This window comes from Eurypyga helias, unplaced genomic scaffold (genome assembly GCF_000690775.1).
Source record: "Eurypyga helias isolate BGI_N326 unplaced genomic scaffold, ASM69077v1 scaffold13804, whole genome shotgun sequence".
NCBI lineage: Eukaryota > Metazoa > Chordata > Aves > Eurypygiformes > Eurypygidae > Eurypyga > Eurypyga helias.
In genome coordinates, this window is record NW_010246898.1 from 1 (window position 1) to 27,123 (window position 27,123).

The 27,123-nt window shown below is 42.8% G+C and overlaps 1 protein-coding gene across 1 annotated transcript; it reads left to right on the forward strand.

The window, feature by feature from the left end:
* Positions 1-4,471: 4,471 nt before the first annotated feature.
* TSHR (thyroid stimulating hormone receptor) lies at positions 4,472-16,912 on the forward strand (the record flags this gene model as incomplete). The annotated part of the gene is made up of 3 exons (XM_010150569.1): positions 4,472-4,549; positions 13,799-13,987; positions 15,502-16,912. Coding segments are annotated over 3 exons (1,678 nt in total), but the record flags the coding sequence as incomplete, so codon positions are not given.
* Positions 16,913-27,123: the final 10,211 nt, after the last annotated feature.

The window sequence follows — 27,123 nt, forward strand, 5'->3', positions numbered from 1 at the left end:
GGTGGGGGGGCGGGGCGAAGCTCCTTATTTTTTATATCACTGTGAAATCATCCTACTCCAGATCCAGCATTTACTACTCCAGATTACCTGCATACTTTGTACTGTGTTATTCATGTCTGATTGTCTTCTACCAACTTTCTAAATTGACTGTTATTCCAGTGTCCCCACTGAGGATGGATATTCCACTTCACCCATGTGATTTCTAAAACTTCCAACGTTTGTTTATGGGCACCACTGACGTGGTTTGCTTTTTTTGCAGTGTATTTAAATGACATTCTATTCTGTTTAGCTGTAACTAATATCAGGATTCAAGGCACTCTCAGAAGGAGCTATACTAGTTATACATAAACTTTTTCTCACGTTAATATTTGCCAAAGTCTTACTCTTTCAATTTGAAAGAGGTGCTTAGCAAAATAAAAAGTCTTAACTGAAATCAGTTAGCATCAGGAAATTGTATATTCTGATGGACCCGACTCATCTAGGTGAAAACTGGCAGCTAACACTGCAGCCGCTCCTTGGTAATACATAGTTAGGAACTTGCCAAAAGTCTCTAGCTGTCTCTCTCTATTTGTAAGTTTGAAGATTTTTGTCGTGTATGTAAACTATTATATTTCAGGCTTATCAGTCACTATGACCTTCAAATATCAGAGGAAAATATTTCAAACTTGGACAAGCAATTATCTGGTTGTCTAATTATGTCTGGTTACTAAAGCAGACAGGTTTTATTAGGTCAGGGAGGTTTTTGTGTCCTTCAAAACTACAACCTACATGTTGAAATCTTGGATTAATTCTTAGTTCTTTCTCTGGTTTTAATTCTTGTATTAGGTTTGCAGACAAAATCATGAGGAAATTTACAAACTGAAGCGAAAGCCCAAAATAAAGGGGACTAGGTTCTCACTTACAGAATATGAAAGTCAGTCCTCAGAAAACACAAGTATCAGGTGATACTAGAATGCCACATATATTTCCAAAGAACAAAAGCTTATTTCGAACAACAATAGCTGGTAAGATGAAGTAAGCTATTTTCTTCTGTAAGAAAAAAGGCTTTAGGCATGGGTAATGTCCAATGAATAACGTGCCAGAAGTGGTGTTACTCTGGCTTGGCTCCCTAAGGCTTTGTGTGTGTAACCCAGCCAAAGTACATTTACTTCTCATTTCTCACTATGGTGATCAATATAAGCTTATATCCAGTAAATGTTATGGAAAATTTGCCAATTACTTCAATCAGGAGAGGATTAGAATCTTTGCTTGACTTACCCCACCCCTCACCCCCCCCCAAGAAACAATTGCTCTGACCTTATTGTTTTTACAGCTAAACCCCAGTTCAGCTATCTTAATCTGGAAGACTGGCACAAAGATAAAATAGTGGCCTTCTGCACTTCTCTGAGCCAATTCAGTTACCTCCACTGCCACCATCTCAAATGGTGTTTCTATTACAGAACTTACAATTAGGAAAGGTTTGACTTTCGTATTTCTGCCACTAACTGGCATAAGGCGCACAGCTCACAGCAACTTCATAGACACCCTCTGAAATCTGCTGTGACAATCTATTGGGAGTTTTTTGCCTTCCTAGTTACTTCACAAGCTAGTCTGAAAATGTTTATAATAGTTACAGCACTAAACATCCCTTTCTGCTGGAGTTATTACTGCCTGCATCAGTAGTATCAAATCCTTCCTCCTTTCATTTAACTTAATGTCTTTAATAGGTCTTCTCTGGGCATCTTACAATTTCTGTGCCAACTGCACTCTCAAATTCTATGAAATTCCTCTTTTTATGATAATCATGTTTAAATTCTGAGCAATGTCACCTGGCTTCACTTGGGCAATATTATTGGTTTTCTCCTGTTTCTCTCTTTTGCTGCTGATCTCATCATGGGGAATTTTCTCTGCTTTCATCTACCCTGCGAAACATGACCTCCATAAGGCACTTTGCAATCCTTGCACAGTTTCTGTCATTTAGTTGGACTGAGGACCATCTTCTCTTGAGCAATGCTTTACTGTCACCATCTGTAGTCATTGTTCTCATTCTTGCATTGCAAGGCTTCCGCCAGCCCTGGGTCCTGTTGGTGAAATGTCAAGCAACCCTGACACTCGTAGTTGTTAGGCCTGAGTCACCCACTGTTGTCGTATTTACGTCACTCTGAGTTCCTCTTCCTGCTTCTGTTGGGCCTGAGCTAGCTGTAACGTTGCAGTTTGTGGATCCTTTTGCTGCTGCTAAACTGCAGCCTCATGCTTTAATCTGTGATTTGCTACTGGGGCCATTAGACTTTACCTTTTCTGCTATATAGAAAATTCATAAAATATATAAATGGGATCATCACAAGTGCTACGAGTCTGCTCTTCCTAGGCACCATGGTCCTTCGGGGCCTTTATAGCATTGATCGTTTTGCTATCATTTCATCAAAGGGAACATAACATTCCCCTTGACAACTTCCCTTGGCAATCTTCTGCGTTCTCCTCCTTAATGGGCTGTATTGTATTTCTGCCCTGAAGCATGGTCCTGCAGCTGCCTGGGTTCAGACTTCTCTCAGAGGTCCTTTCTCATCACAGCACACCAAGAAAATTCTTGGACTGTTTTGTCTCTTTGCTTATGTAGTGCCCCTCAGCCAAGAGAGCTCCTCCATCCCCTTCCAGGGAATACTATATTTGGTAAATGATTCTTAATCCCATCACAAGGTTTCAATTTCCATCTAAATTAAGTTTAAAAGCATGACTAGATTTGATGCCTGCAAGCTGTTGCTCTTATAAACATTGTGACAGAAGCTGATTGAACTAAGTAAAAACACAACCTAGGGTTTAATTGCTGGCTTAGGGAAATATTTATCACAGTGTTATCCTCGTGTATGTATATACACGCATATAGGTACGTATGTATATACCGTAACCTACTCTTCAGTCTGTGCTCAGCTAATTCAGCATATTCCTGTCTGTGTGTTTAGAAGATCTAGCTGCTTGTAACTGCAGTCCTTCCTCCTGCCTAACCAGGAGGGACCACCTCGTCAAGGAACTTAACATGCCTGTTGCGTTTTGTGAAGCGCTTTTTAGCTGGACAGTTGTTCCAAAATCACACTTTCAATGTAACTTTATGTCAAAAATACCCAGCTAATACACACAAGCTGGCACTGTATGCAAAAATAACATTTATTTTTCCATTTTCACATTCTGTGTATATCTGCTTTTCACAGAATGTCATAACATGTGCCCAGTGCCATAGGCACCCAGTGCCTTTTCTGCCCAGTCAACTGTGACTCTGGCAGAAAAGCAGGATGCTTGTGCTTGTGCTGTTCCTGCAGGTTTTTTTAATTTATTCTGTCTGTCTGTACATCTGCAATTGTGAATTACTCTATTATTTCTCTCAAGTCTTTCCACACACACAAAAAATTTATTAGGCCACTGAGAACAAGTGTCTTGGACAGAAATGCATAGCCTCCCTAAAACAACTTGGAACTTAAATACATGGGTTATTACTGCAGATAATTTAGTCAAGAGTTTCTCAAATGACAGTTTCAGACTGTGGTAAACAGGGATCCGGCTAAAAAAAAAAATTAATCAAGATTTATTCTAGATCAGTCCCTTTTAAATCTAAAAACACAGACTGAATTTAACATTGATTGTTCCACTTTGGTTATGATAATTTTTTTGAGTCTTCAGTAGCCTTGCATTGCCTGTCTTTAATCACGCACTGTCATCAACTATAAATTCCCTACTTCTTGAATCCCCACTTTCTTATATGCCAGTTTCCAGAGTGATGGGAATTAATGTTGCTCCTTGATTACATCAATCATGTAATGACAGGAGAAATTTGCAGCATTTCATATTTTGGGAAAGTGTTGCTACTCAAGAAATTGTTCACAGTTTTCCCAATATTTTAGAATTTTTATTTAATTACCTAACTTTTGTATTATTTTTTCCTTTTGACTTGTGCTCTTTCTCACTCCCTCTCTTGCTCTTTTTCCAACAAAACTTCATTCTTAACTGTTGACCCTTATATGGGAGCCTACACTTGGTTATGGGGATTTTAAAGCATTCAAAACTTTTATTATCAAACTCAAAAGGAGAGAATTATTTTCATGTTTGTTCATGATGTGTTCCTGTAATTAACATGTAATTCCCCAGACCTTATTCTGATGAAAGCAAAACCATCTGTTTCACCACACGTATTTACCTGAAGATACAGTGTATATATGTGTGTCTTTACATGTATGACAGAAAAATAATTCAGAGCAAAGATAATTTATTTTTCTATTTTATTTATTTATTATTTTTTGAGGAATTTAATCTGTTTTCAGAATGGCAAACCTGTATTTTGTTCCTTGGGTACACAGAAAATGAAGTAACTGATTATCCTTTCAGTATGTTGTTGAGATAGCATGGCCCTTATACATCCTGTTTTTGTAAATCTGTTTAGGCAAGTAAACTGAAGATCATCTTTAACTATTTCCAAATCACTGCATGTTGTTTGTTTCTGCAGCTATCTGCACAAGAACAAGTACCTGGAAGTTATCAATGATGATGCATTTCTGGGAGTTCACAGTGGACCAACTCTACTGTGAGTAGGAGAAAATGAAGCAAATTTTAAAAATAAAACTATTTTAGTCTGCACTTTCTTTCCAACCATTATTAACAGCAGAGCAGCAGAGGTGGGAATGGCATGTTTACAAAAAGAATATCAGCAACTAAAGTTCTGCTTTAGGGAACTGATTTAAGAAATTCTTTTATCTTACGTTAGAAATACTGTTCCTACCACTTTTTCTTCTGCAAGATTCTGTACTACAGTCTGTTTTGTGACTGTACAACTGTAGTACAGTTGTAATACAAAGGACTGTAGTAGCACACATGTAAAGGAAATTGAAAGGGATAAAAAAATAAGTTTAGACAGAATAAAGTCACTTCTTGTGCTGCCTTCTTTCTCATACAGTTTGGCTCCCAGTCCAATTTTATAGTGCTCCAAAGAACTCTCAACTAAAATTAGGAATTGAAATACAGAATGAAACAAAAAACTAAGAACTTTAAGAAGAGTCATATGTGAAGTGCTGAAAGTGGGATTCCCTTCTCCACTGCAAAACCAGAAGGTGCTGGCAGTGCTCATTCCATTAAGAATCAGTTTTACTGTCTGCTCTTCAGGAAAACAGCGTATTTATATCAGAATAACAGTGTATGGTTCACAGAAGGAACCCTAATAGGTAGCTACCATAATGAAAAGATGCAGAAGACATTATTTTTCTCCCAGAATCTTTCCAACTCCAGAAAATCAGGCTGGCTACCAGCAACATCGCAATCTACAGCAGAAGTTGTATTGATCACAACCGCTTCATGCTAGGAAGAGTTGTGTCCCTGCCGTGCAAAGCTGCAACAGCCCCCAAGGTCATCATCAAGTATCCAATTCTCTCCGTGCCCTGCACCTCAAGTCAGATGTGTGGCAAGGCCTGTGTATGAATGGTAGCCTGTCTTCTGTTTCAGTCATCTAAATTCCCTTCATCTTGTGGGGTGAAGAGGAAGACCTGTCTGAGGGCCCACCTTTCAGGGCCACACCAGTCTCTACCACAAGGTCCACTGGAGTTACTAGTAGAGACCTTGGGAACAGGGTCTGAGACCAGTTCTGGGTAGTATCAGGTTTTCCTTTCACTGGCTCATTCAGACACCAGAGAGGCAGTCCATAATAATCGATCATTCTAACAGCAAATCATGACAAACCTGTCATGCTGGGGTGACATTCTGTCTGTTTCCTGAAGTCATCCTCACCTTCCTAGTGGCACCTGATGCCACCAGTTACCCGTTTTGGAGAAGCTCAGAAAGACAGTGTTGGGAAGCACCAATGCAGTCACCCTCACGAGGACATGCAGGCCAGCTCTTCCTCCCCTTCACTCGCTGCTTCCACTCCCCTTCCCTCTGCAAAAACCTGCTGCAGGACTACATAGGTCAGTAGGGATAACGGTATGTCACAAACTTCTCACCTCAGGTCTGGCAGCTCTGGCTGGTGGGCTATCCCACCCTGCGCTTCTCTCCAGAGGGTCTGCAAATAGAGGAAACTTGTCCAAGCCTCTTCATTTGAAGTTGCAAAGTCCTTGGGATGCAGGTAAAGGTAGTAATGCATTGCACTGTGTCCCTCAAGATACTGTCAAGGACTAACATGCCTCTTGTTTTTTTCTTCTTATCACTGAATCACCTGAGGGATAAACCTCAAGTTGTGCCATTGTCACTGAAAAAGTGAGGCAGTTCACTCACAAGAGAGAAGTAACAGTATGTTTTGTTGATAAAAACAAAGTTCAGTGGTAAATGTGACAGTGGTTTAACAGGATTCAATGGCAAGGTACACCTGATTATTTACAGCATAGAGGACAGGGTCAGACAACAACTGTCAGGGAGTCCCTCCTGTTGAGTCACAGCATTCAGAAAGGACTCCCTTGCTTTCTAAACTCCCCCTCAGAGAGGAGTCTAGGTGCAGCTGGATCCAATCCTAGTCCCAGAATTGGTCAATGGCTTACATCTATTATAGGATTATATATATGCAATCAATCCTTTAGATCACTTAGCTAAGATTTCAAAGTTTAGCATGCTATTAGACACTTACTGAGAATCTGTTGCAGCAAGGAATCTCTCAGCCTGGATGAGTAACCTTGACAGGTGTCCCTACTCAAGGGGAGATGGTGGCATGTGGCCTGCTGCAGTGTAGGAGAGCTCAAAGGGCTCTTGGGCTGCTCACCATGTACGAGGATAAGATGATTGACTCATAGTCCTGTTTATATATCCGCTGCAGATGTTAGTTTCTTCCAAATTTAGCTTGAGCCCAACACTGACCAGCACTGTGGCTAGGTGGGCATACTGCCATAAAGTAGCCCTTGGCTGTTGTGCTATTACCTGTCTCCCTCAAATCCACTTTGAGCCAGATGCATTCATCACGACCACCACTGGAGGTTATTGGCTTCATCAGCGTTACGGGAAAAGGTCAGGTCAGGGGCGGGAAGAAGAGCACACTGTCACAGCCACGACTGGCCAGACCCTGAGACAGCAGTGAGAGGTGGTGTTTTCTGACCACAACTTAAAAGCTATACAGTCTGGATAAGAAAAGCACAGTCAAGGTCCACCATCAGGAAGAGAACGGTTATCTAGGCAGAGCACAACAGGGTGTTCTAGGCAGAAGATCAGGAGGGAAGCCTGAAAAATCTCACAAAGGGGCTGATAAACCTCCTGCTGAGGGAGCCTTTGTGGCAGCAGTTGCTCCCCTTCCTCCCTGCTAGCTTCATTTCACTGCTTCTGCTTTCAGGAGGGCTCAGGCCACCCACTGCTAACTAAGTTGGTCATTGTCAGAGAATGGGCACAGAGGCTGTGCTGGTGCTGAGTAAGCCTTTTTCGCTAGTATTTGGCTAATAAGGCCTTTTTCTTAATGCTGCACATGGCACCAGAGAAGCCTCTTCTCATTTTGTCTCTGGAATTCCCTTTATGCACTCTTGAAGTGAGGTATGAATTTAGAGTTGATGGAACATCTGCCTTGCAGATCTGTCATATACTGGGATTTTTTACCTATCAGAATTTCAGCAGCAGGAGCAACTTAAAGGTTTAAATACTGACCCTGGATCCACCCTGGTAGGGTAATTTTCTTCTATTTCAGCTTTAAAGAAATCCAATGAGAAAGATTTAACTACAGATAATTGTGGCTGGCTCTATGTATGCTGTGTGACTTTGGCCATGCTCTCAGACCACCTAGCTAGATGGTGTATTTAAGTAGGTATTAAAAAGTTGGGTAATTTTTTTTTTTAATTTGCAGTTTACAGTAGCAGAGGAACCCAGGGGGTGTGACCACTGAATAGAGGAGAACAGATGCCAATAGTTCTGACTCCTTTGTCACTAATGTGTATTCAGATGTATGTGGGTGCATACACAGACTGTTCCTTTAGAGAACTATTTTAAGATTATAATAACAGTACATTGCTCTTCACCTGAAGAGGAAATCTTGGCTAGGATTCAGCAACTCAGTGGACCTGATTTACTAAACGCACCAACAAGAGCTGCTGCCTAGAGCACAGGTTCAACAGAGTACAACACGGATACAAGCAGGCTCATTATTCAATTAGCTTTTGCAAAACATACAGTCCAAATTCCAAACATTACTGTTGCACAAGACACGTGAGTAACAAATTATCTTTAGAAAGCAGAAGTGCTTTTCAAAGCTTCATTTCCCAATCCAGGAATGAGTCCTACCTTTGGAGGTTCTGTTCTGTTTCTGCCACTGGGCACAAGCAAGTCTTCAAGCAGCACTCTGCATTCTGCTAATCAAACAATGCAAATCTGTGGATTTAAAGAATCTTTCAGTTGCCAGAAATAACATCTGTAGCCTCAGCCCATCTATTATATATTTTATACCTTTTTGACTATTGTAGCATTGCAGTACTCAGGAGTCTGTAATGTGATTAGGTAAAAATTCCCAATGTTACTATAAAGCATACAATCTCACTTTCTCAATTATCTGTCTTTTAAATTCACGTTATTACTTGATTTCATACTACAATTGCCTGTTTCCCGCCATGAAAAATATTATTGGCAAAAGCTATGATCCCTTATATCTAGTTCTGAACTTATGACTTCATAAAAACAATGAAGAACTAGATCAAAACATAATAACACAGGGAAAAAAAAAAATCAAATGTGAGCCGCTAAATACCTGTTAAACACTTCTTTCGTATACACCGTTGGTTCAGAAAACATCTCGTAAATCATAAACTGTGTTTTATTCCCACATTCCTCTGAAGCTCTCCAGTGTCTCTGCAACATTCAATCTAAAGTGCAAATTTCAAGTAAGGTAAGGAACAGCCTAGGAACACCCCACAGGATTTAGAAGAAAGCAGGCAAGGAAACAGCACAACTGCTAACAAGCCACAGTGCTGAAATTGGCTGAGTGCACTTTGGTTGCTGTTACGCTCCACGGTGTAGAGCTCCGTGCTACCACAGACAGACCGTTTCCAGTACCTGAGTGAGCTCCAGACCATGGTCACTTAAATGCTAAAATCCGGTCTGGATCTAGGCTAGAGGTGAATTTTGCTACTGCTTGAGGTGAATTTTGCTACCACTTGACCGTAATCCCAAATATTTGACATCTCCCACAAGGAGTGTGGGTGCCTGGTTTCCCTATGAGCCTTTGTGGGGATCTGTCAAAGGTCTTGTGGAAGTCCCAGGAGACTCTGAGCAGATCTTAATCGCAACACTCAGAGAGGCTGGTTAGGCAAAGCCCTTTACGTGCTGACTTCCCCCAGCTCTATCATATTAGCTGGTGGCTCATTTGCTGCCTGTACACACCCATATACACATATTGGGGGTAAGTTGGAGGTTACACACCTCTTTTAAACAACTCAACTACTTCCTCCCTGAGCTGCTTCAGAACTTTTTGGTAAAAACCATCCAGTCCTTGTGAACCATTATCATTAATTTTACCAGTTTCCTGCCTAACCTCTTTTACAGTTACTTCAGTTTGGGCCAGATCCTCTCGACAAGCCTATCCGACCTCTTCCCCATTCTTGTGTGTTTCTTAAGTGTGACAGCTACAGCGTAGTAGCAAGACACTCTTCTGTGCAATGTAAACATGGTTGTGTTTAAACATCTTAGTTATCCATATTATGAGATATTAACGAGGCTGGCGTAACTGCAGTCAGTTCCTGTTTTTCTGAGCAGCCTAAAATTAAGACTGATCATACAATGACACAGAACAAAGAAACCGTTTAGGAAAACGTGTCTTGTGTATGAATGCAGACACAGATACTACAGTTTGGCAAATTCCAGCGCCTTGGATTCACATTGCTCTGAAGGTTACTAATTATTACTTAAAGCCTTTTCAATCCTATGCTTTCTAGTTTGAAGAGAGGTGGTACGCTGCTTGAAATAGATTGCAAATCTGAATAGATAATTGTCAATGATGGATTTGTAAGGTAAAATCCCCTGTCAATCCCACGCTTTCTTTTGGCCAGTTGACACACATTTCGTCACTAACGAAGCATGGACCAAGGTAGGGGAACTAAGAAGTTATCTTCTACTGGTAGATAAATTATCACCAGCCTCCCAGGAGGCTTTTCCATTTGCCGTAGCAGCGGTGCAGAGATCACAAGACCTCTCGGTGGCAGCCACCTTACCAGCAGTTTAGGGATTTCCTATACTGGGGATTTGGGAAACTTCCAAACTTCTGAGCCATTGTGCTTAATGGCCCGCAGATGGGACCAACCATTGACTGTTAGCCCTGCAACAGGATCAATCCTAAATCAAGTAGAACTGCAAGGCAGCTGTGCCTCTATCGCCTCGACCAAACGCCCCCACTTGCAACAAGCAGAGTTTGAAAATAAAACCTGCGATACCTAACGGCTTAAATACACACCTATATACACTCACATAATAAATTTCACTGAGTTGCCAGAGACTTTGCACACTCCCTTCTGCTCCCTGGGAAGTTGTTTCCACCACCTGAGCCCTGGGCTGGCTGCTGGCTCCTGCTCACAGCTCTCCAGGAGCTGCAGTTCCCTCCCCTGCACACCCAGGGCCCTGGAGAGGCTCCTCTCTGTGTCTGTTTCCAAGGCACAAGCTCTTGTCCCCAAGGATGTTTCTCCTGACCCAGTCACTTCTGACAGGAATGTGACACAGCTGTGAATGTTCTTGTTGTTTGGCCTGCACAATGAACCATGGCACTGACTTTCACAATTTAATGATGCAATTTTGTGAAAAGATTATACCTTTTCTCATTTTTTAAATCTCTTGCCTTACATTCTTAGGTGTCCCAAAACTTGTCTCACAAGAGTGAATAATCATTCCCAATCATTTTCTTTACAATATGCATGGCATCTATAGTCTCCTACTGCTTCCAGTCCCAGCTTTTTCCGAAAGTCCTTACCTACTCCTTATTACTTCATACATAAGCAACTGGATACTTTTAATCATCCTTGCTATAGCTTTATGTGCTCTTACTGTAAACTGCATGTTTACAGAACTGCACTTAGTATTTAAGATGCAGTCATATTAGATATACAAAATGATTTTTTTCTGTTCTGTTTTCTATTTCTTTCCTGAAAATTCTTAGCATTCTATTTCCCTTCAACATTATTGAATAGCACTGATGTGCCACATGCAGAGAGGACTCCAAGATCTTTCCAGAGCGCTATGTAAATTAAACCCCATTGTCATCTATGTACAGTTAGGATTGCTTTTGTCCTAAATGCACTTTACATTCATCAATATTGAATCATGTCAATAATTTTACTGCTCAGTCACTTAGCATTGCAGAATTCTTCTGCTTCTTTAGACAATCAGCTTTAGCTTTCATGACCTTGTGCTATTTTGTGTCAGAAACAAGCTTTGTGGCAGCTACTACCCTCATTCTCTTTCCAGACTGTTCGTAAGTATTTCTGTAGTACCAGCACCAGCCCAGCCTCTGGTGGGCCTCTGCTACAATGATGTGTCTATTCAGATACCAGTTCATTTTCCATTCTTCCTCTAGCATGAAAGCCTATCATCTGTTCCCAGGCTTTTCCCCCACTCAATTAATCCAGGAGAGCCATTCCCCCTGTCACTTAAGAGATTAGTTACCTCAACAGCCCTTGACACCTGATTTTTCAAGGTTTTTCAGATTGTACAAACAGGATTATCTCTCTCCATCTGTTTGTGCCAGAACATCTTCAAAGAACTCCCAACATCTTGTGAGGTGTCATTTCCCTTCCAAAAAACTCTTAGCACCTCCTATCACACAGCATGTAACCATGTCCCCCTTCCTGCAGGTAGCTGCCACCACCATGTAGACTTGATGGAGACCCATGGGGGTTGCTGCAAGTCCAGCTTTGTCTTGGTAAGATCTAGCCTACCAAGATGTTTTGCTTCACGAGAGCTCTATAGCACGAGGAAATTAGTGAAAGAACAAAAAAGGAGCAGGCCACTAAGCTGATTAAGGGACTGGAGCATCTGCCCTAGCAGGATAGGCTGAGTGTAGGAAATGTTTAGTCTGGAGAAGGGAAGGGTCAAGGGAATCTTATGAAAGTGTAGAACCAGTAGAAGGGGCTGGAGATTGGGGACCTGAGAAAAAACAGAGGCAGGGTCTCCTCAGTGGTGTCCAGTGACAGGACAAGAGGCAACAGGTACAAACTGAGATACAGGAAAGTCCATTTCAGCCTAAGAAAAAAACCCTTCTTTGCTCTGAGGGCAGTCAGATGCTGCAGCGTGTTGCCTGGAGAGGCTGTGTAGTCTCCCTCCAGTCCTGGAGATAGTAAGTCAACAGGACACAGCTCTGAGCAACCTGCTCCAGATGTCCCTGCTTTGAGCAGGGAGGTCAAACTAGATGATCTGGAAGCTCAATTACTGTGTTATTTGCAAGGGCCTGTAGTGACAGGACAAGGGGTAATGGGTTTAAATTGAAAGGGGGGAGGTTTAGATTAGATGTCAGGAAGAAATGCTTCCCGGAGAGGGTGGTGAGGCACTGGAACAGGTTGCCCAGAGAAGCTGTGGATGCCCCATCCCTGGAAGTGTTCAAGGCCAGGCTGGATGAGGCTTTGAGCAACCTGGTCTAGTGGAAGGTGTCCCTGCCCATGGCAGGGGGGGTGGGACTAGATGGTCTTTAAGGTCCCTTCCAACCTAAACCATTCTATGATTCTTCAAAGATAAAATGATAGCAGGCAGCATTCAGACTCTTCAAGAGCCAGTTCAGAGGCTTGGTAGAATCACACACTAGCTATCAAAAAGGACTTCAGAAGAACAAAGAAATTGTTTATGTGGTTGAAAATCAACTAGTTATGACATATTTGAATATGTGTGATAGCAAAGAAGCTATTTCTAACTCAATTTTAAAATAAATATGAGCAAATCAAAGGGGAAAAAAGGCAAGCAGAGCAAAACCAAGAGTTTTAGAAGCAATTTGTTTAAAGTATAAAATTAGTGATAATTTTCTTTTAGGTGCAAGAAAGCAGCCAGTGGGTGAGACTTCTAGAGGCATAAGAACAGCAGTCTTGGGAAACAAAGCATAGAAAAAAAGCAGAGTTACTTATTATTTGGGTGTTCATGATGAAAAGTGCTCAAACAATGTTCCTACACTAGGCTCTAACCTTTTTTACAGGATTACTTCTTTACAGTGCCTAACTCTGAGAAACATCTTGACTTCAAGGGTCAAGAGAAGAGGTTTGGGGACAAAGCAAAAAATGAGTGGAAAACATTGGCAGGCCCAGATGACATTCACCTGGCAGTTCTGAAAGAAATCAACCTCCCCCACAAACTGTGCAACACAGCTGCTGAGGTGGAAATCAGAGAAATCGAAAGCAGCAAACAACACTGAATTCTCCGAGAGTTTCAGGGTGGACTGAGATAGAAGATTTTAATTTCAGTTTAGACCATTGTTTTAGTAGTTACAAAGCTTTCCATTGAAGTATCCCAGTAGGCTATATCAGCCTAAAGAGGTCTAAAGGAAAATAGCTCTGCTAATGGAAAATGGGATTTCTTTTAAGAATTTTTAAAACTTTGGGGTTTGTATATCAATTTGTATCTGGTAAAGGTGGAATTTTAAGAGTCCTGATATTTATTGTCCATATTCTGCCCTTTGAGACACTAAAGACTAGCTTTAAGACACAGAGAAAGTCACAGGAGGGATTTGCATCCTACTTGAATTTGAATGGTAACAGAACCTAGCAGAATGATATGAAAACCCCACCTCTTCTGGATCTTATTTTTGCTGTAGAATCCTATGAAATCCCTGAACTACTGCAAGAATCTGGAAAAAAAAAAAAAAAACCAAAAACCTGGTCCAGTTGGTGGATATTGACATTTGTCTTGTTCTTCCTTTACCCAGGGATGTCTCCAGAACAGCCGTTGCCAATCTTCCAGCCAAAGGATTGGAAAGCCTTAAAGAACTAATGGCCAAAAATACCTGGACTTTAAAGAAATTACCAGCTGTAAAGATATTTCTTCAGCTAATGCGAGCTGACCTGTCATACCCAAGTCACTGCTGTGCTTTCAAGAGCTGGAAGAAAACCATCGGGTGAGTTACCCAAGTTAGTGTGAATATAAAATTACATCTACTGGCACTTCTGTGACCATTTTTTGTAGGTACAGAGAATAGTCTCTGAAACAGAGATTACAATTTCGAACTGACAGAAGGAAGAATCTTCGCTATAACAATTTCTAGGACCTTTTGCAACAGCTCCTCCTTTCACTGAGCTCAGAATTAAAGGGGAAAAACCGAAAAGGGCAGTGTGCAGTAACACAGAATGTGCCGTAGCAAGGACTGGGGAAAGAAGTTCTGGAGTGGCTATAGCCTCATGTCTCATACGTTTTCTAACTGAAAAGCTACGAATTTCTGTAATAATCTTGTAGACAGATTATTTCAAATTCCATTTCAGCAGAATTTCCAGCCTCCCATCAGAACAGATGCCAACAGCTTTTGGACAGAAAAAAAATAGATTTAGAGGTGTTCTGATGCACCACAGGGACTCCTCTGCTGGGGGGAGGGAGGGGGAGGATGACTTAGTGCGATTAGCCCCAGAATTGTACTGCAAAATGCAAATCCATTGTAGATTTCTCCTAAATTTAATAAAGTTTAGAGAATTCTCATCAAGGCCAGCCCCTGATTTAGGAAGACAGCCCCAGTTTCAGTATTGCAATATTTGCAGTTGGAATGCAGAGTGTATTGAAAACGTGCTGTAAGTATACAAATTATTCAATAATAAACTAACAAAGCAATAACATTCACAATGACAATGGAGTGGGAAAGCGAGGACAGAAATAAAACAGAGGGTTAGACAGATTCAAACCCTGGACAGGAAGAATGTGCAGAAAGATCCCAGCACAACCTAATGACTGAAACAAATATCTGCATGTCTATTAGCAGAGATGAGAATTTCTCAGTATGCAGTCTCAGACTGTTAGCAATCTGGAATTCTACACAGCTGGAAACGAGAAATGCTAAAGGTTATGGGACAGTAGATCACAGTGATCAAAAAATTTAATGCCAAATTGCAATTTTTTTCCCAGTAAAAAGAGTGAACAATTTTTGACTACATCTACAGGTGCATCACACCACGAGGTACAGGATTCCCAACCACCACACTGCTAGTTAGCTGTAAAGCACCTACAGGAAATACACAGAATACAATTTAAATGGTGCAAATTCTGGGAGAAATTGATTTGTGAGCAAAAATGAAAAGGAAATACTGTGTGTATTATTTAAGTTCTAAACCACAGATAAAAGTCATGATACCCACTACGAATGCAGGCCCCAAGAAGGAAAAGGGATTATGGATGCTGAACAAGGCTGCTTACTGCTGGGGATAGGTGATAGCAACAGAGAAAGGAAAAACAGAGTTTACAAAAAAGCCCAGAAATGCTCAAGCTTATTGTTCACTGTATGTTCTGTTAACAGAAATATATCTGATCACATTTTTACAGCTATGTTTTCATTCACAGTGATTTATTTTGAAGTGTTCCCTTTGTTTACTCACTGTACTCCAGTCAGACTGTAGATGCCAGCAGTGATTTCCCCCTCTACTCTTTCAGAATCCTGGAGTACCTGATATGTAACCAGAGCAGCAGTCACAGCTTCCGTAAGAGGAGATCAGTCAAAGCTCTCAGAGGTCCCTTTTACAAAGATTACGCAGAAGACTACACAGACCACACCGATTCTGTGTATGACAAAAACACCAAGTTCACAAATTCTCAGGAAAATTCCCATTATTACATTTTTTTGGAAGAGCATGGAGAAGGAAATTTTGGGTTTGGCCAAGAGCTCAAGAACCCTCAGATGGAAGACGTCCAGACCTTTGACAGTCATTACGACTATCCTGTCTGCGGAGCCAATGAAGACGTAATATGCACTCCAGAGCCTGACGAGTTTAATCCCTGCGAGGATATAATGGGATATCAGTTTCTGAGGATTGTGGTGTGGTTTGTGAACCTGCTGGCCATCCTAGGTAACATTTTCGTCCTTTTCATCCTTCTCACCAGCCATTATAAACTGACTGTACCACGCTTTCTGATGTGTAACTTGGCCTTTGCAGATTTTTGCATGGGGTTATACCTCCTCCTGATCGCTTCCGTGGATCTCTACACCAGGTCTGAGTACTATAACCATGCTATAGAGTGGCAGACCGGGCCCGGTTGCAACACAGCTGGCTTTTTCACCGTCTTTGCTAGCGAACTTTCCGTATACACACTGACTGTGATCACCCTGGAGCGCTGGTATGCCATCACTTTTGCCATGCGCCCGGACCGGAAGATTCGTCTCCGTCATGCCTTGCTTATCATGCTGGGAGGGTGGCTCTCGTGCTTTCTCCTTGCCCTTTTGCCACTGGTTGGTGTCAGCAGCTACAGCAAAGTCAGCATCTGCTTGCCCATGGACACTGAAACACCAGTGGCTGAAGCCTACGTTGTCTTTGTTTTATTATGTAACATTATTGCTTTTGTCATCATCTGTGCCTGCTACATAAAGATCTACGTAACTGTGCGAAACCCTCAGTACAAGTCAGGGGACAAAGACACCAAAATTGCCAAGCGGATGGCTGTGTTGATCTTCACCGACTTTCTGTGCATGGCTCCCATCTCTTTCCACGCTTTATCCGCTATTATGAACAAACCACTGATAACTGTCACCAATTCCAAGATATTGCTGGTACTCTTCTACCCACTCAATTCTTGTGCCAACCCCTTTCTTTATGCTATTTTCACCAAAGCTTTCCGAAGAGATGTGTTTATCCTGCTAAGCAAGTTTGGTATATGTGAGCGTCAGGCTCAGGTCTACAGAGGTCAGACCATCTCAGCCAAAACCAGCAGCGGCTCTTACGGGCAGAGGATCAGCCGAGGGATAGGTCAGATTCTTACAAGCATTCAAGACCCAGTCAGCGACTACCTTCCTGCCGCGACACTGCAGAACCAAATCCTCGTGGAAGAATGCAAGCAAACTGAGCTATAACAGCTCAGAGTATCACAGCCACAATCCGGTCAAGGGGTGGTTGTACATACAGTGATGTGAGTGAGAAGATAACATATTCTCCATATCCTTTTTCCCCAGCCTAACCTTTGTGATGTCTCAAAATACCGTCTGAGTGGTCTTTTAGACAAGTCACTCATTTGAACCTCATGTCTTACACTCTTATCACTGCAGGCCAAAAAGATAATGCTCTGGTGATAACGCTGAAAGTAGATGTGAACGCTCTGTCTAAATAGGAAAATTAATATATAGAAACTCAGCAAATATGAAATACACCCCCACGAAAAAAATTAAGGAAGCAGGAGACCAAACAAAAAACTTGGGGGTACTTGTACGACTAAAAGGAGGACTTAAAAGTTTTATAATTAAAGCAAGATTTAAAAAAATATTCAAGGTTGAAGTTCTCAAATGCCAACTGCCTGTGTGTCCAAAGGTTCCATTGGTTTTCTAATAGCAAATTTCTAAAACTTCTACCAGAGCCTAAAACGGAACAGACTCCTCCTGCTTCTGCCATTCTGACCTAAACCAAAGTTAGTCTTCTGTTTGCGGTTCTTGGTTTAGTTAAGTGAGGTGGGAAAAGAAGCCTCTTCCTATTGCCTTTAGAGCAATAAAAGGCAAACGTCACTGATTTTGCAGCTGTCCATAAGACAGCAGGTAAGAAACATTAGGGCATTTGTCTTTGTGTGCTGCAAGAACTCAGTAATCACTCTCTCATTTCTTCACAAACCTACTTGGAGATGGTTTACTTTGAATTTGATTTGAAAACGAGTCCACCCAGTCAAGCTAACAATACCTGTATTTTTTTGATGGCTGAAACTTAAGATTGTACTAAATTTTCTCCCAATTCCCCGTGCTTTACCTGACTCCAGTACTGTTCAATCTGAGCAGGTTTATTACTTTGAATACTCTGCTAACTACTGCTTTCTCATCACTACTGCTCTCCCTGCTTACCTCTCCTACAGGGCTAGGATGACTTTCCCTTTAGCACTTGTTATGTTGAGCTGCCTCAGATCTACACTTAGACAAAGGGAGTGGATCATGCCTTCAGGTTATTCCATGCCCTTCCGTTACTGGAGGCTAACCACTAGCTCCTCCAACACGTTTTAAGAACATCACTCCACCTTGTAGTGAGATCTGTTGCCTGACTTTCGTAATGTCTACAGGACAGCTACATAAACCTCACTGTTAGCCCCTGGTTGGCCACAGCCTAGACACACAGCTTAGACACGTACCCTCCACACTCTGCTGAAGGAAATCCAAGCTCAGGTACAAGGAACAACCATGCTCCAGGGAAGCACTAGAGCATTCTTCTGCCATACCCGCTGCTAGATGAGGCCGGAGCAAGACCCAGCTTGCCTGTGCCCAGTTTATCCACATCCTACCAACAAACGAACCAGGGCCAGGCGCTACATTCCCTGCAGACATCAGGACTCGGGCAAAGAGCTGCTTGTTAACACTTGGCCGGCCTGAGTGCCTGACTGACCGCAGGATCAGACCTGTTCTCACCCAGCTGTAGAGACCAGCGCTGTAGGCCTGCTACCAAGATTGCCACTGATCATTTCACCCATCTATTTGGAAGGCTTACCATGAAAAGGAAGAATATTGGGTAAATCTTTGCTTCCAGGTAGGTATTTTAAAGTTAATTTTGTAATATCTATGCTGTTTTTAATGGAATTATAGTCTTTGAGGTATTGTAATTAAATTTAACAGACAATAGTCAGGTCTTTTGTAATGCGGGTTAGTAGTATCCAGAAAAACATAATGGTAGAGCCCTTCAAGCTGCTAGCTACTACAAATGGAAATTGCATGATTGCAAATGCCATGTATGTGTTCCCATTCAAACTCAGTTTGATTTGATATCCCTGGTTAGAAATGAAGGCTGCTTCAGTGAGCAGAAACAAGGGCCTAGTTTCACCAACTCTCTGAGATGGTCTCAAAATAATTGTTACTCTTAATGCCAGTAAAAACCTACAATATTACATTACAGACTGATTCAGCTGCCTATTTTGGGAGGTCATGCTTCCATTTTTGGTTGATTCTCAGCAAACTTTGAAACCAAAGCTGCTGAAAACCATGCAAACCATAATTTAAGACCTCCTTTTCTGTGATCTGTGCTCACCCAGTGTTAATCAGAAACGTAAAGCGAGCTTCTTAAGCCTGCAGATCAGCAAAATTCCCTACTCCTCAAACAGCAGCATTTGGAGTGCTCTGGCCGCGCCCGAGAGTCCCACACAAAACGGGTGATGTTGAGATGCAACCACCACCCCTGGGTTCTGTCACCCACCTGATACTGGAGTAATCAGTGAAAGGAGAAGTCGTTTCCTGCTGCCTTTACTTAGTACCTCAGCGCAGCAAAGAGAGTCGAGTTCTGATGGCCAATCTACGCTTACGCTACAGACCTCGTCAATACCAGCAGGAAAGAAAATCCCAGCTTGAATCATATTCAGAAAGACTCAATCAACATTTGTTTTAAAAGTGCTTTTAAAAGTAACATTACGGAAGTATTTTAAACCTCTCCTTGCCTTAAAACAAACCAGAATATTTGTTCTATGGAAACCAGTAGGACATTGGAAGGATGAGCTATGTTGGACCGACTGCAGTATGCTTTTGAGTTAATAAAGCAGTTTGCTGTTACTAATGAATGACAGATCTGTTTAATCATTATTGAACTTCTTTATCTCCCATCAGCGCACATATTTTTTGTCTATTAAAAAGGTTGGATATTTCTGGTCTTGCACATTCCTTCTTGTGTTTAACTTGGTAAAAAAAAACCTATTTAAAAAGCTGTTGGAAAGATCCAGGCAACAGCCTTCAAATAACGTATTTGCCAGACTTCTTGTAAATGTTTGTATCCTACAGATACTCTCTTGCCTTTCTCTCTGATCAATCCCTTCAGCCATTTTTGGGTTTGCGTATACCCTTACGTAACACTTGCTATTTCAAATCCATCTCAGCAAGATGTGTTATTTCTGGCATTCAGTACATATTTTCTCTGGAATACTTTGGAAATAATGCAGAGCATTGGAATAAAATGTTTTGTTGGAAATTGTAAGAGGCTCAGCAAGTTTTTCTGAAGGTTTTAAAATATTTTTCCTATAAAAGAAGTTAATACTATTTCTCCTGCACTCCACTGTTCTCCTTGGCTAGCCTACAGCCAGAAAGATTGACCACATGGCACACTGATAAGAGATGTGGGGTTTTTCCCCACCACGCGCCGCGAAAGGGATGTCCTAAGTGGCTGTCTTGGACAGTGCAGCAGGGATGGAAAGGAACAGGAGTCATACTGCTGAGCTCTGGGGTTCCACCCCCATCATTAATTACATCCAAGATAATCAGAATCACCTAACATCCATGAGGTCCTCTTCAAAAGACTAAATCTGGAATGTGATCTTTTCCATCCTCCTTTCTAAACCTAACGCGGATGTGCCAGCCACAGAGACTAAGGGACAGGATGCTGCATGAGAAAACCCTTCCATAGTGAGAAGTTTGTGGGGTGGAGAGACTCCACTGCAGGAATCCTGAGAATAACTAAATGCCCATATGCAACCTTACGGAAGGTCCCTCCCCTCCCCAGCACAGGTCTTCCCTAAGAACAAATGTCCCTTGTCCCACAACTGCCAAAATCTATGCTGCCAAATTTCATGTTCAGTAATTCTCATCAGTGGGGGGGAAAATTACCATCTTCGCTATATGGATCCTTGTATTACCTGGAAAAAAACACCCAAGGGACAACCCCCCTACTGAAAACTCTCAGAGCACTCAAATATCAGTTACCTCTTGACATACCCTCCCTGTCCCAAAAAACTCAGCTGATTCCAGTATCTGTGCACCTTGTCACTGCCTGTGATCGTGCTTCCCTCCTGCATGAGGCTTTGGGGTGCACGGAAAGCTTTTTCTCAGTTACAGACACATCAGCTAGGACAATTAAGCTTATAGGCAAGAAGAAAATCCAATGGGACAAGCAGTGGCAAGGAATAAACAGCTGTGTCTAAGAGGCCTATGCTGTCAACATGTGCATGAGGGGACCTGGAAAGGGGAGCAAACAGTGAGAAAACCAAGTTTGCCATAATATTAAGATATTTAGAGCAATGAGAAAATCAGATGGCTATGAAGAACTGTGGGAAGACTTCTGAAGACTGAATGACTGCAAGAGGAATTCAGTGTAGGTAAATATAAAGTGATACGCCTGACCTGGTAAAAACAAAACAAAACACAAATCGTGCTCTGAGCTGACAACCCCAATTCAGGAACTAGATCTTAGGGATGCAGTAGGTAAATCCATGAAAATGCCATCTTATGCTTCCTGGAGATCAGAAAAAGGATATCAAATGATATTACTGGGAAAGGAGCAGAACATAAAATCAGCAATTTTTATATTCCTGTATAAATCTGCACTTTGAATGATGGAGGTCGTCTTATCTCTGCCACAGAAAAGCAATATAATAGAACTAGAAAAGTTTCAGAGCAGGGTAGCAAGGAGAACGAAAGTCTTGGAGTTAGAGCTAAGGAATCGCCAAGTAAAGCAGGACCCCTCGGAGCAGAAGGGAGATGACAAAGTTCGATGAAGTCACAAGCGGGCTGGAGGAGCCGAGTCACTGAGCTTCTTTCCAAAGACTGCTGTGGGTAATAAAGTTTACACAGGTTCACAGAGAGACTGAGGATTCATGGAAGAGAAATCAGTGGAAAGACTAAAAAAACCAGAACCTCTCTGTCTCAGGATGCTTCTGAACTGCAAATACTTGGCCGACGGGAGGGAGTACTCGGAGAGCGTATCATACGTGCTTGCCTATACTGTGCTTCACTCACCACACCGTTAGCAGCTATCACAGTTAGGATTCTGGCAGAGATGCACTCCTGGTCTGCTCCGTGGCAGCCACTTTTCTCGTGTTCAGGCAGTTCCCCTGTTCACACTGCAAAGACAGCTTCAACCACACCTTCCCTCAGCAGGGCTGACCACAGAGCCCGTGTACATTAGAAACCCAGGAGTGAAGAACAGCATATTCCCTGTTCACGGCACTATCTCAGTGGATCTGACCTCATGGCTCAGAGGGCGAAGGCTGGCTGCCTTCTCTCCAAACCTGCGCAGAAATGGGAAGAGCCAATGTTACCAAAGTCTGGCTCTGAGATTTCAGACTGGAGAACAGAAAACCCTGTTTCGGGGTGGCAGATAATGCCATTATTTTCTCTACATAAATGTCTGTGATTCTATTTGCATAATGGGGTGCTAATATATAAATACACCGTGGAAGATTTCTTCGTTCTCCAACGCTAGGGACAGGCTGAGCTGCAGCCTGAGTTATGAGAACCTGGAACTTTGAGCAATTTACTTCAAACTGGCTGTAGTTGACCTCTACTAGTCTCCTCTCTCTCCACCCATAGAGAGACGTGTTTTTTGACCAAGTAGGTGCCTGTTCTAGATGACAGCATCTGCAACAGGTCAGCTATAGTCAGAGTAAAGCACACCTTGCTGTGGTGTATCCTGGAATCTGAAAACAGTACAAGTATTAAAAGGTAAATGTCAAATCACTCCCATAGCATTCCGATTTATTAATATACATGAAACACACTTGCGTTTCCTTTCTTGCTGGATAATTTAAATATTAATGCTCACAGCATAGTCTGTTGAAAATCTGTACCAAAAAGACTCCTTAAAAAGCAAAGATTGATGTGAGCAGACTTCCTCTGATGCTTACATGTTAAAATGAATCAAACCCTCCCCTTCCAGTCTGTCTGGCCAGGCTGAGGAGTAACAGCAGCATAATCTCTGTTGCTTTTCTACCAGACGGCAGGCATCCTCACGCTAAAGCCACCAGGTAATCCAGCGGTTTCTGGGCCACAGTTAAAGCGGGACAGAATGAGGCAGAAAATCAGTTGTGTATCACGCCTTTCCATTACGCGCTCCCCTCCTCCCTGGTAGGGATTCTGAAAACCTGACACTGGGCTCTGTGGCCTAAGGCACAAGGTGTTGAAGGGTCATCAGCACGTCCTGGGAAAGGAGACGTTTGAGAGGACTTAGTGTCGCACACGGAGAGATTCTGACAGCACCGTCAACCTGGAAGTCCCACTGATTTGATAATACAGCTGCATAAAGCTGAAACACTTTTGGCCTGTTTAGTCACTTCCATCTGCCCCAAGTTACTTTTGTGCAACTAGAAATCATGAAGTGAAAGTGAACAGAGACTCCGAGAGGTCAATACGCAGAGCGTTTCATCAGCAGAACCGATCAGTTCTCACCTCCTGCCCATCCCTACCATACACACACGCTGGTATGAATTGCCACAGCACCTCAAATTATCAGCTTCTCGGATCAGACAGGGTACCAACCCCGTGTTCCTAACTGACTCTCCTCATTTTCCAGCCTGAAAATATTGGGTATATATTCAAAAACATGGAAAAGTGTCACCATCTGTAGCACAGGACTTGGACCTCACTGGGGTCATCCTGAGCTCAACTCCTTCAGTTTACCTTCTGCAGGATTAATGCGAATCAACCCAAAGCCTGCCCTGCTTTTTGGGTAGGAGCTTTCTGGGCTGCCTGATTATGTGCATGGCCAAGCCTTGTGTGTGCAGTCACCTGAAGGTACATCCTTACTGTTGCCGTCTCTGCAGTTCAGCTGAAGTCCAGGGAAGGCTGTTAATTGGTTAGAGGAGGAGTTTTGGTCCTCAGCTCTCCAATACACAGCTGCAATGAGGACAATCTCCTCTGGGTTCTCCATCTTTCTTCTCTTTGAAGGAATGAAATCTGTTGTGGACATCAGCTTCATCCCCAAAACACGTCTCAGCGCTCACTAAACGTTACAGTGGTTGGAACTGCTGGATTGTTACTTGCACAGACGCTGAGATACTTTTTACAAGACCTACTCTGCTGCCACGCAGAGCCTCCCCGCTGGAAACACGAGGACCGGGAAGTGGCTGGAGTGCCAAGGCCACGCTGGTGCCAAGCCCACGCTGGCTGCCCCACAGCTGCGCGGATTCAGCTGAAACGGCAGCGGCCCTTCTTTGAAAAGAGACGATAAACGACAGCACTCCCCATCTTCTGCAAAGGCAAAGCTGCAACTGGTCAAACCCAAGCAGTAACGCGGATTTCAACACAAAACCGCTCGCTGCCAACGCCGAGGCACTCTCCGTCTTCTCCGCGGCCCCGCGTACGCAGACAGCGCTCAAATGCCAAGCAGCACCAAGGTTGGATCCGCGCCACGTGCACCAAGCCGGTTTCAGTTTGACGATGGTGCAGGAGTTCCCTGAGTCAGAGGTGGATTGCTGCTGCTGCCTAGAGGAAGCTGTGGAAACAACAGCCCGATTCCTTTTCAGCCAGCCGCAGATTTCCCGGTAAATCCCAGCAGTGGTGTGCCAGTGTGAAGCAGCAAGAAGCGTATTTTGATGAAAGGCAGTTAGGAAGGGTGGCAACAGAATGGCGGATGCACCTTCCCATGAGAATTCCAGGGGGGAAAAAAAAAAAAAGGTTTTTTTTATTCCTTACATACATTATTCTCTCAACTAAGTGTTTCACTCCAACTTTTTTACAGGAAGTCTGCCTACCTTCTTTTACCTTGATCCTCTGTGCTCTCCCCGCTTCCTCTTTCCAGATTCTCTTACGTGTCCTTCCTCTCTACTAGGGGAGACACCCCGTGCTCCACTTGATGAAGGACTTCACGCTTCCCACCGCTGATCCGAACTCGTTTCAGCTACACGGCAACGTGCGCACGCCAACGTCGGGGACCTGTTCGAAGATGTGACAAATGATCCAGGACAGAAAACGAAAGCCAAGAGATGTTCTGAATGAACATTAACACCAACCCAATCTGCCAAAATTACTCCACTTTCCCCCTGCCCCCCTCCCAAAAACAAACTTCGGTGCTACGTGCAGACGTGTCTGCGGTGTGAACGTGTTTCTTCTTTAGCCAATCGGTTTTTGACATCAGCAGTATCATCGCATGTGTCCTCTGCCAACTCTCTGCACATACATGGAATTTTACCAGATGCTGCCTTCATGTTTGAGGATTACTTATTAAAAATCAGACAAATTCCACAAAAAAACAGTATGTCAGAAATATCCCCAGCACTAATGCTCTGCCTTTGTTAAAAGTTTGAACAAGGTAAGGTCAGAAGAGATTCTGTCCCACACAAATTCAAGTTTTCTGAAAAAAAGGCAAGCCAAGACAGGACAAACCCCACAGGCAGAATTCCCACGGGGTGAACTGTGCGACACATCCTGTTTAGCAACGCTCCACTCCCCAGAACACCGTTTCCCAGAAGATGTTACCTGTTGAATCCAAACAGCCCACCTGGAGTCTGCAGGTTGCTCCTCTGAGGGGGAAGGATCTGCACAAAATCCTCGGACATTGGTACAGCAAGCCCATGGGAGGAGCCCCATCTGCGGGAACCTTGCAGCAGGATCCCTAGGAGAAATGGGAATAAGCCTTTGGAAAAATCAGGAAGTGGGGTGGTGTGGCAGAAAAGACTGCCTGCCTTATTTTGCTAGTCTAAACTGGTGTCTCCATCACCAGCTCAGAGGGGTTTTTCTTTACCTTGGCATTAAATCCCACCAGCTCTGACATTTGTAAAGCAGCTTTCCAACTCTCTTGGGATTGCAGCGTGTCTCCAGCAAAAAAGCATTTCTACCTTGACAGAATCACACAGCCAGAGGTAACATTTTTCATGTTGATTTTTAGAATCCAACTGTAGTCCTGGCTCTGGATTTGTTACCGAAATACAGGTACACAAATGGAACATTCGCCGTTTTCAATTTCGGTAACTCTTTTGTTTACAAAACCAAACTGAAAATGAGACCAAAAACTCCAAAGTGTAAACCGAATAGATCCTTTAAAGCAGTTGTAACTAAAAGGCATTTTAAAAGACCAGCTCACCAATACCCACCTTCAGAGGGGGTTTTGACCTGCGGATGCAAGTGGGCAACCCCGTACCCCTGGTAACACAGAGCGCTATCTTCAGTTGTTTATTCTCTCTCTGTATTCCCTCATTATTTCAGATAACCCTTTTTAAGGTGAAGCCAGGACACACACACTTACCCTGTGTAAAAAGATGCAGGCACTTCACAGAGAAATAATTGAGAAAGTCTTCACTCTGAAGAAAAAAATATTGTCCTAAAACCACTTATCTGTTACATAGCCACAGTGAAGGTCAAAAGTAGTTCAACAGCACTACAGATGTCATTACGTCTGAAAGGATTAGAGTGGCTGTGGCATAATCCCATTAGCAGTGAAAAAAAAAAAAATAATTGGGGGAAAAAAAAAAGTGAGATCCTGCTCTGAAAACAGGCAGCAAGACCTTCAGCCTCTAACAGAGTATTTTACAAAGAGTCCATGTTAAAAAAAAAAAACAAACACCACAAAACAAACAAAAAAACCCCAAAAACCCATGAAAAACAACTACAGTTGAAGACAAGTTGTAAGGAATGTTGTGTAACTGAAATTAAATGAAGGCTGGAGGACAAGAAAAGTATTAGGGGGGATAAAAACCCAAACCCTTGAATGTATTAGAAAAAAACCCAAACAAAAAACCCCAATCCTTACGATTCTTGCTTTGCTAGACCTTTTGTCTAGCTAAAACATTACTTCAAAATCACCACATTCCAAAATACAACACACACACACACCCCCAAGCACTACACCCTATAGCTTGCACTCTTTCTGATTACATTTAGAATCTGAAGTTCCAAATTTAGGTTTAAAAATAAAACAGAAGTCACGCCTCCCGATAGGGTTCTTAGGCAGGAACTAAGGAGGTGTCACCTGCAGACAGCAGAACGCGGTTCTGCCGATCCATCGCCTGTGTGAGCAGCCAGCCCCCGCTCCTCAGCACCGTCACGCGCCGCCGCTCACGGGACTGACATCCCGACGGCACGCCGGCCTGCTCAGTTTGGTCACCAGGCCCAAGTCTCACGCTTCTCCATAGGGAGAAGGTTCTTAAGTGACTGTGGAAGTCCGACCTCAAGATTAAAACGGTATTTTTTTATAACACTGATGAAGTTACACGGAAAACCGAGCAGGGAAACCCAACGGGCAGGCGACAGCCAAGCTACCTGCGTGCGATGGAAAGAAATCCAGAACCTTCAGCGTTACCATGTAACGGTCCTCAGGCCTCGTACGGTAAGTGCACGTGCAAGACAGTAAATGAAGTGGCAAACATTTTTAAATAACATCTTTAATTAAAGTTTTTGCAAAGGCAAAATAT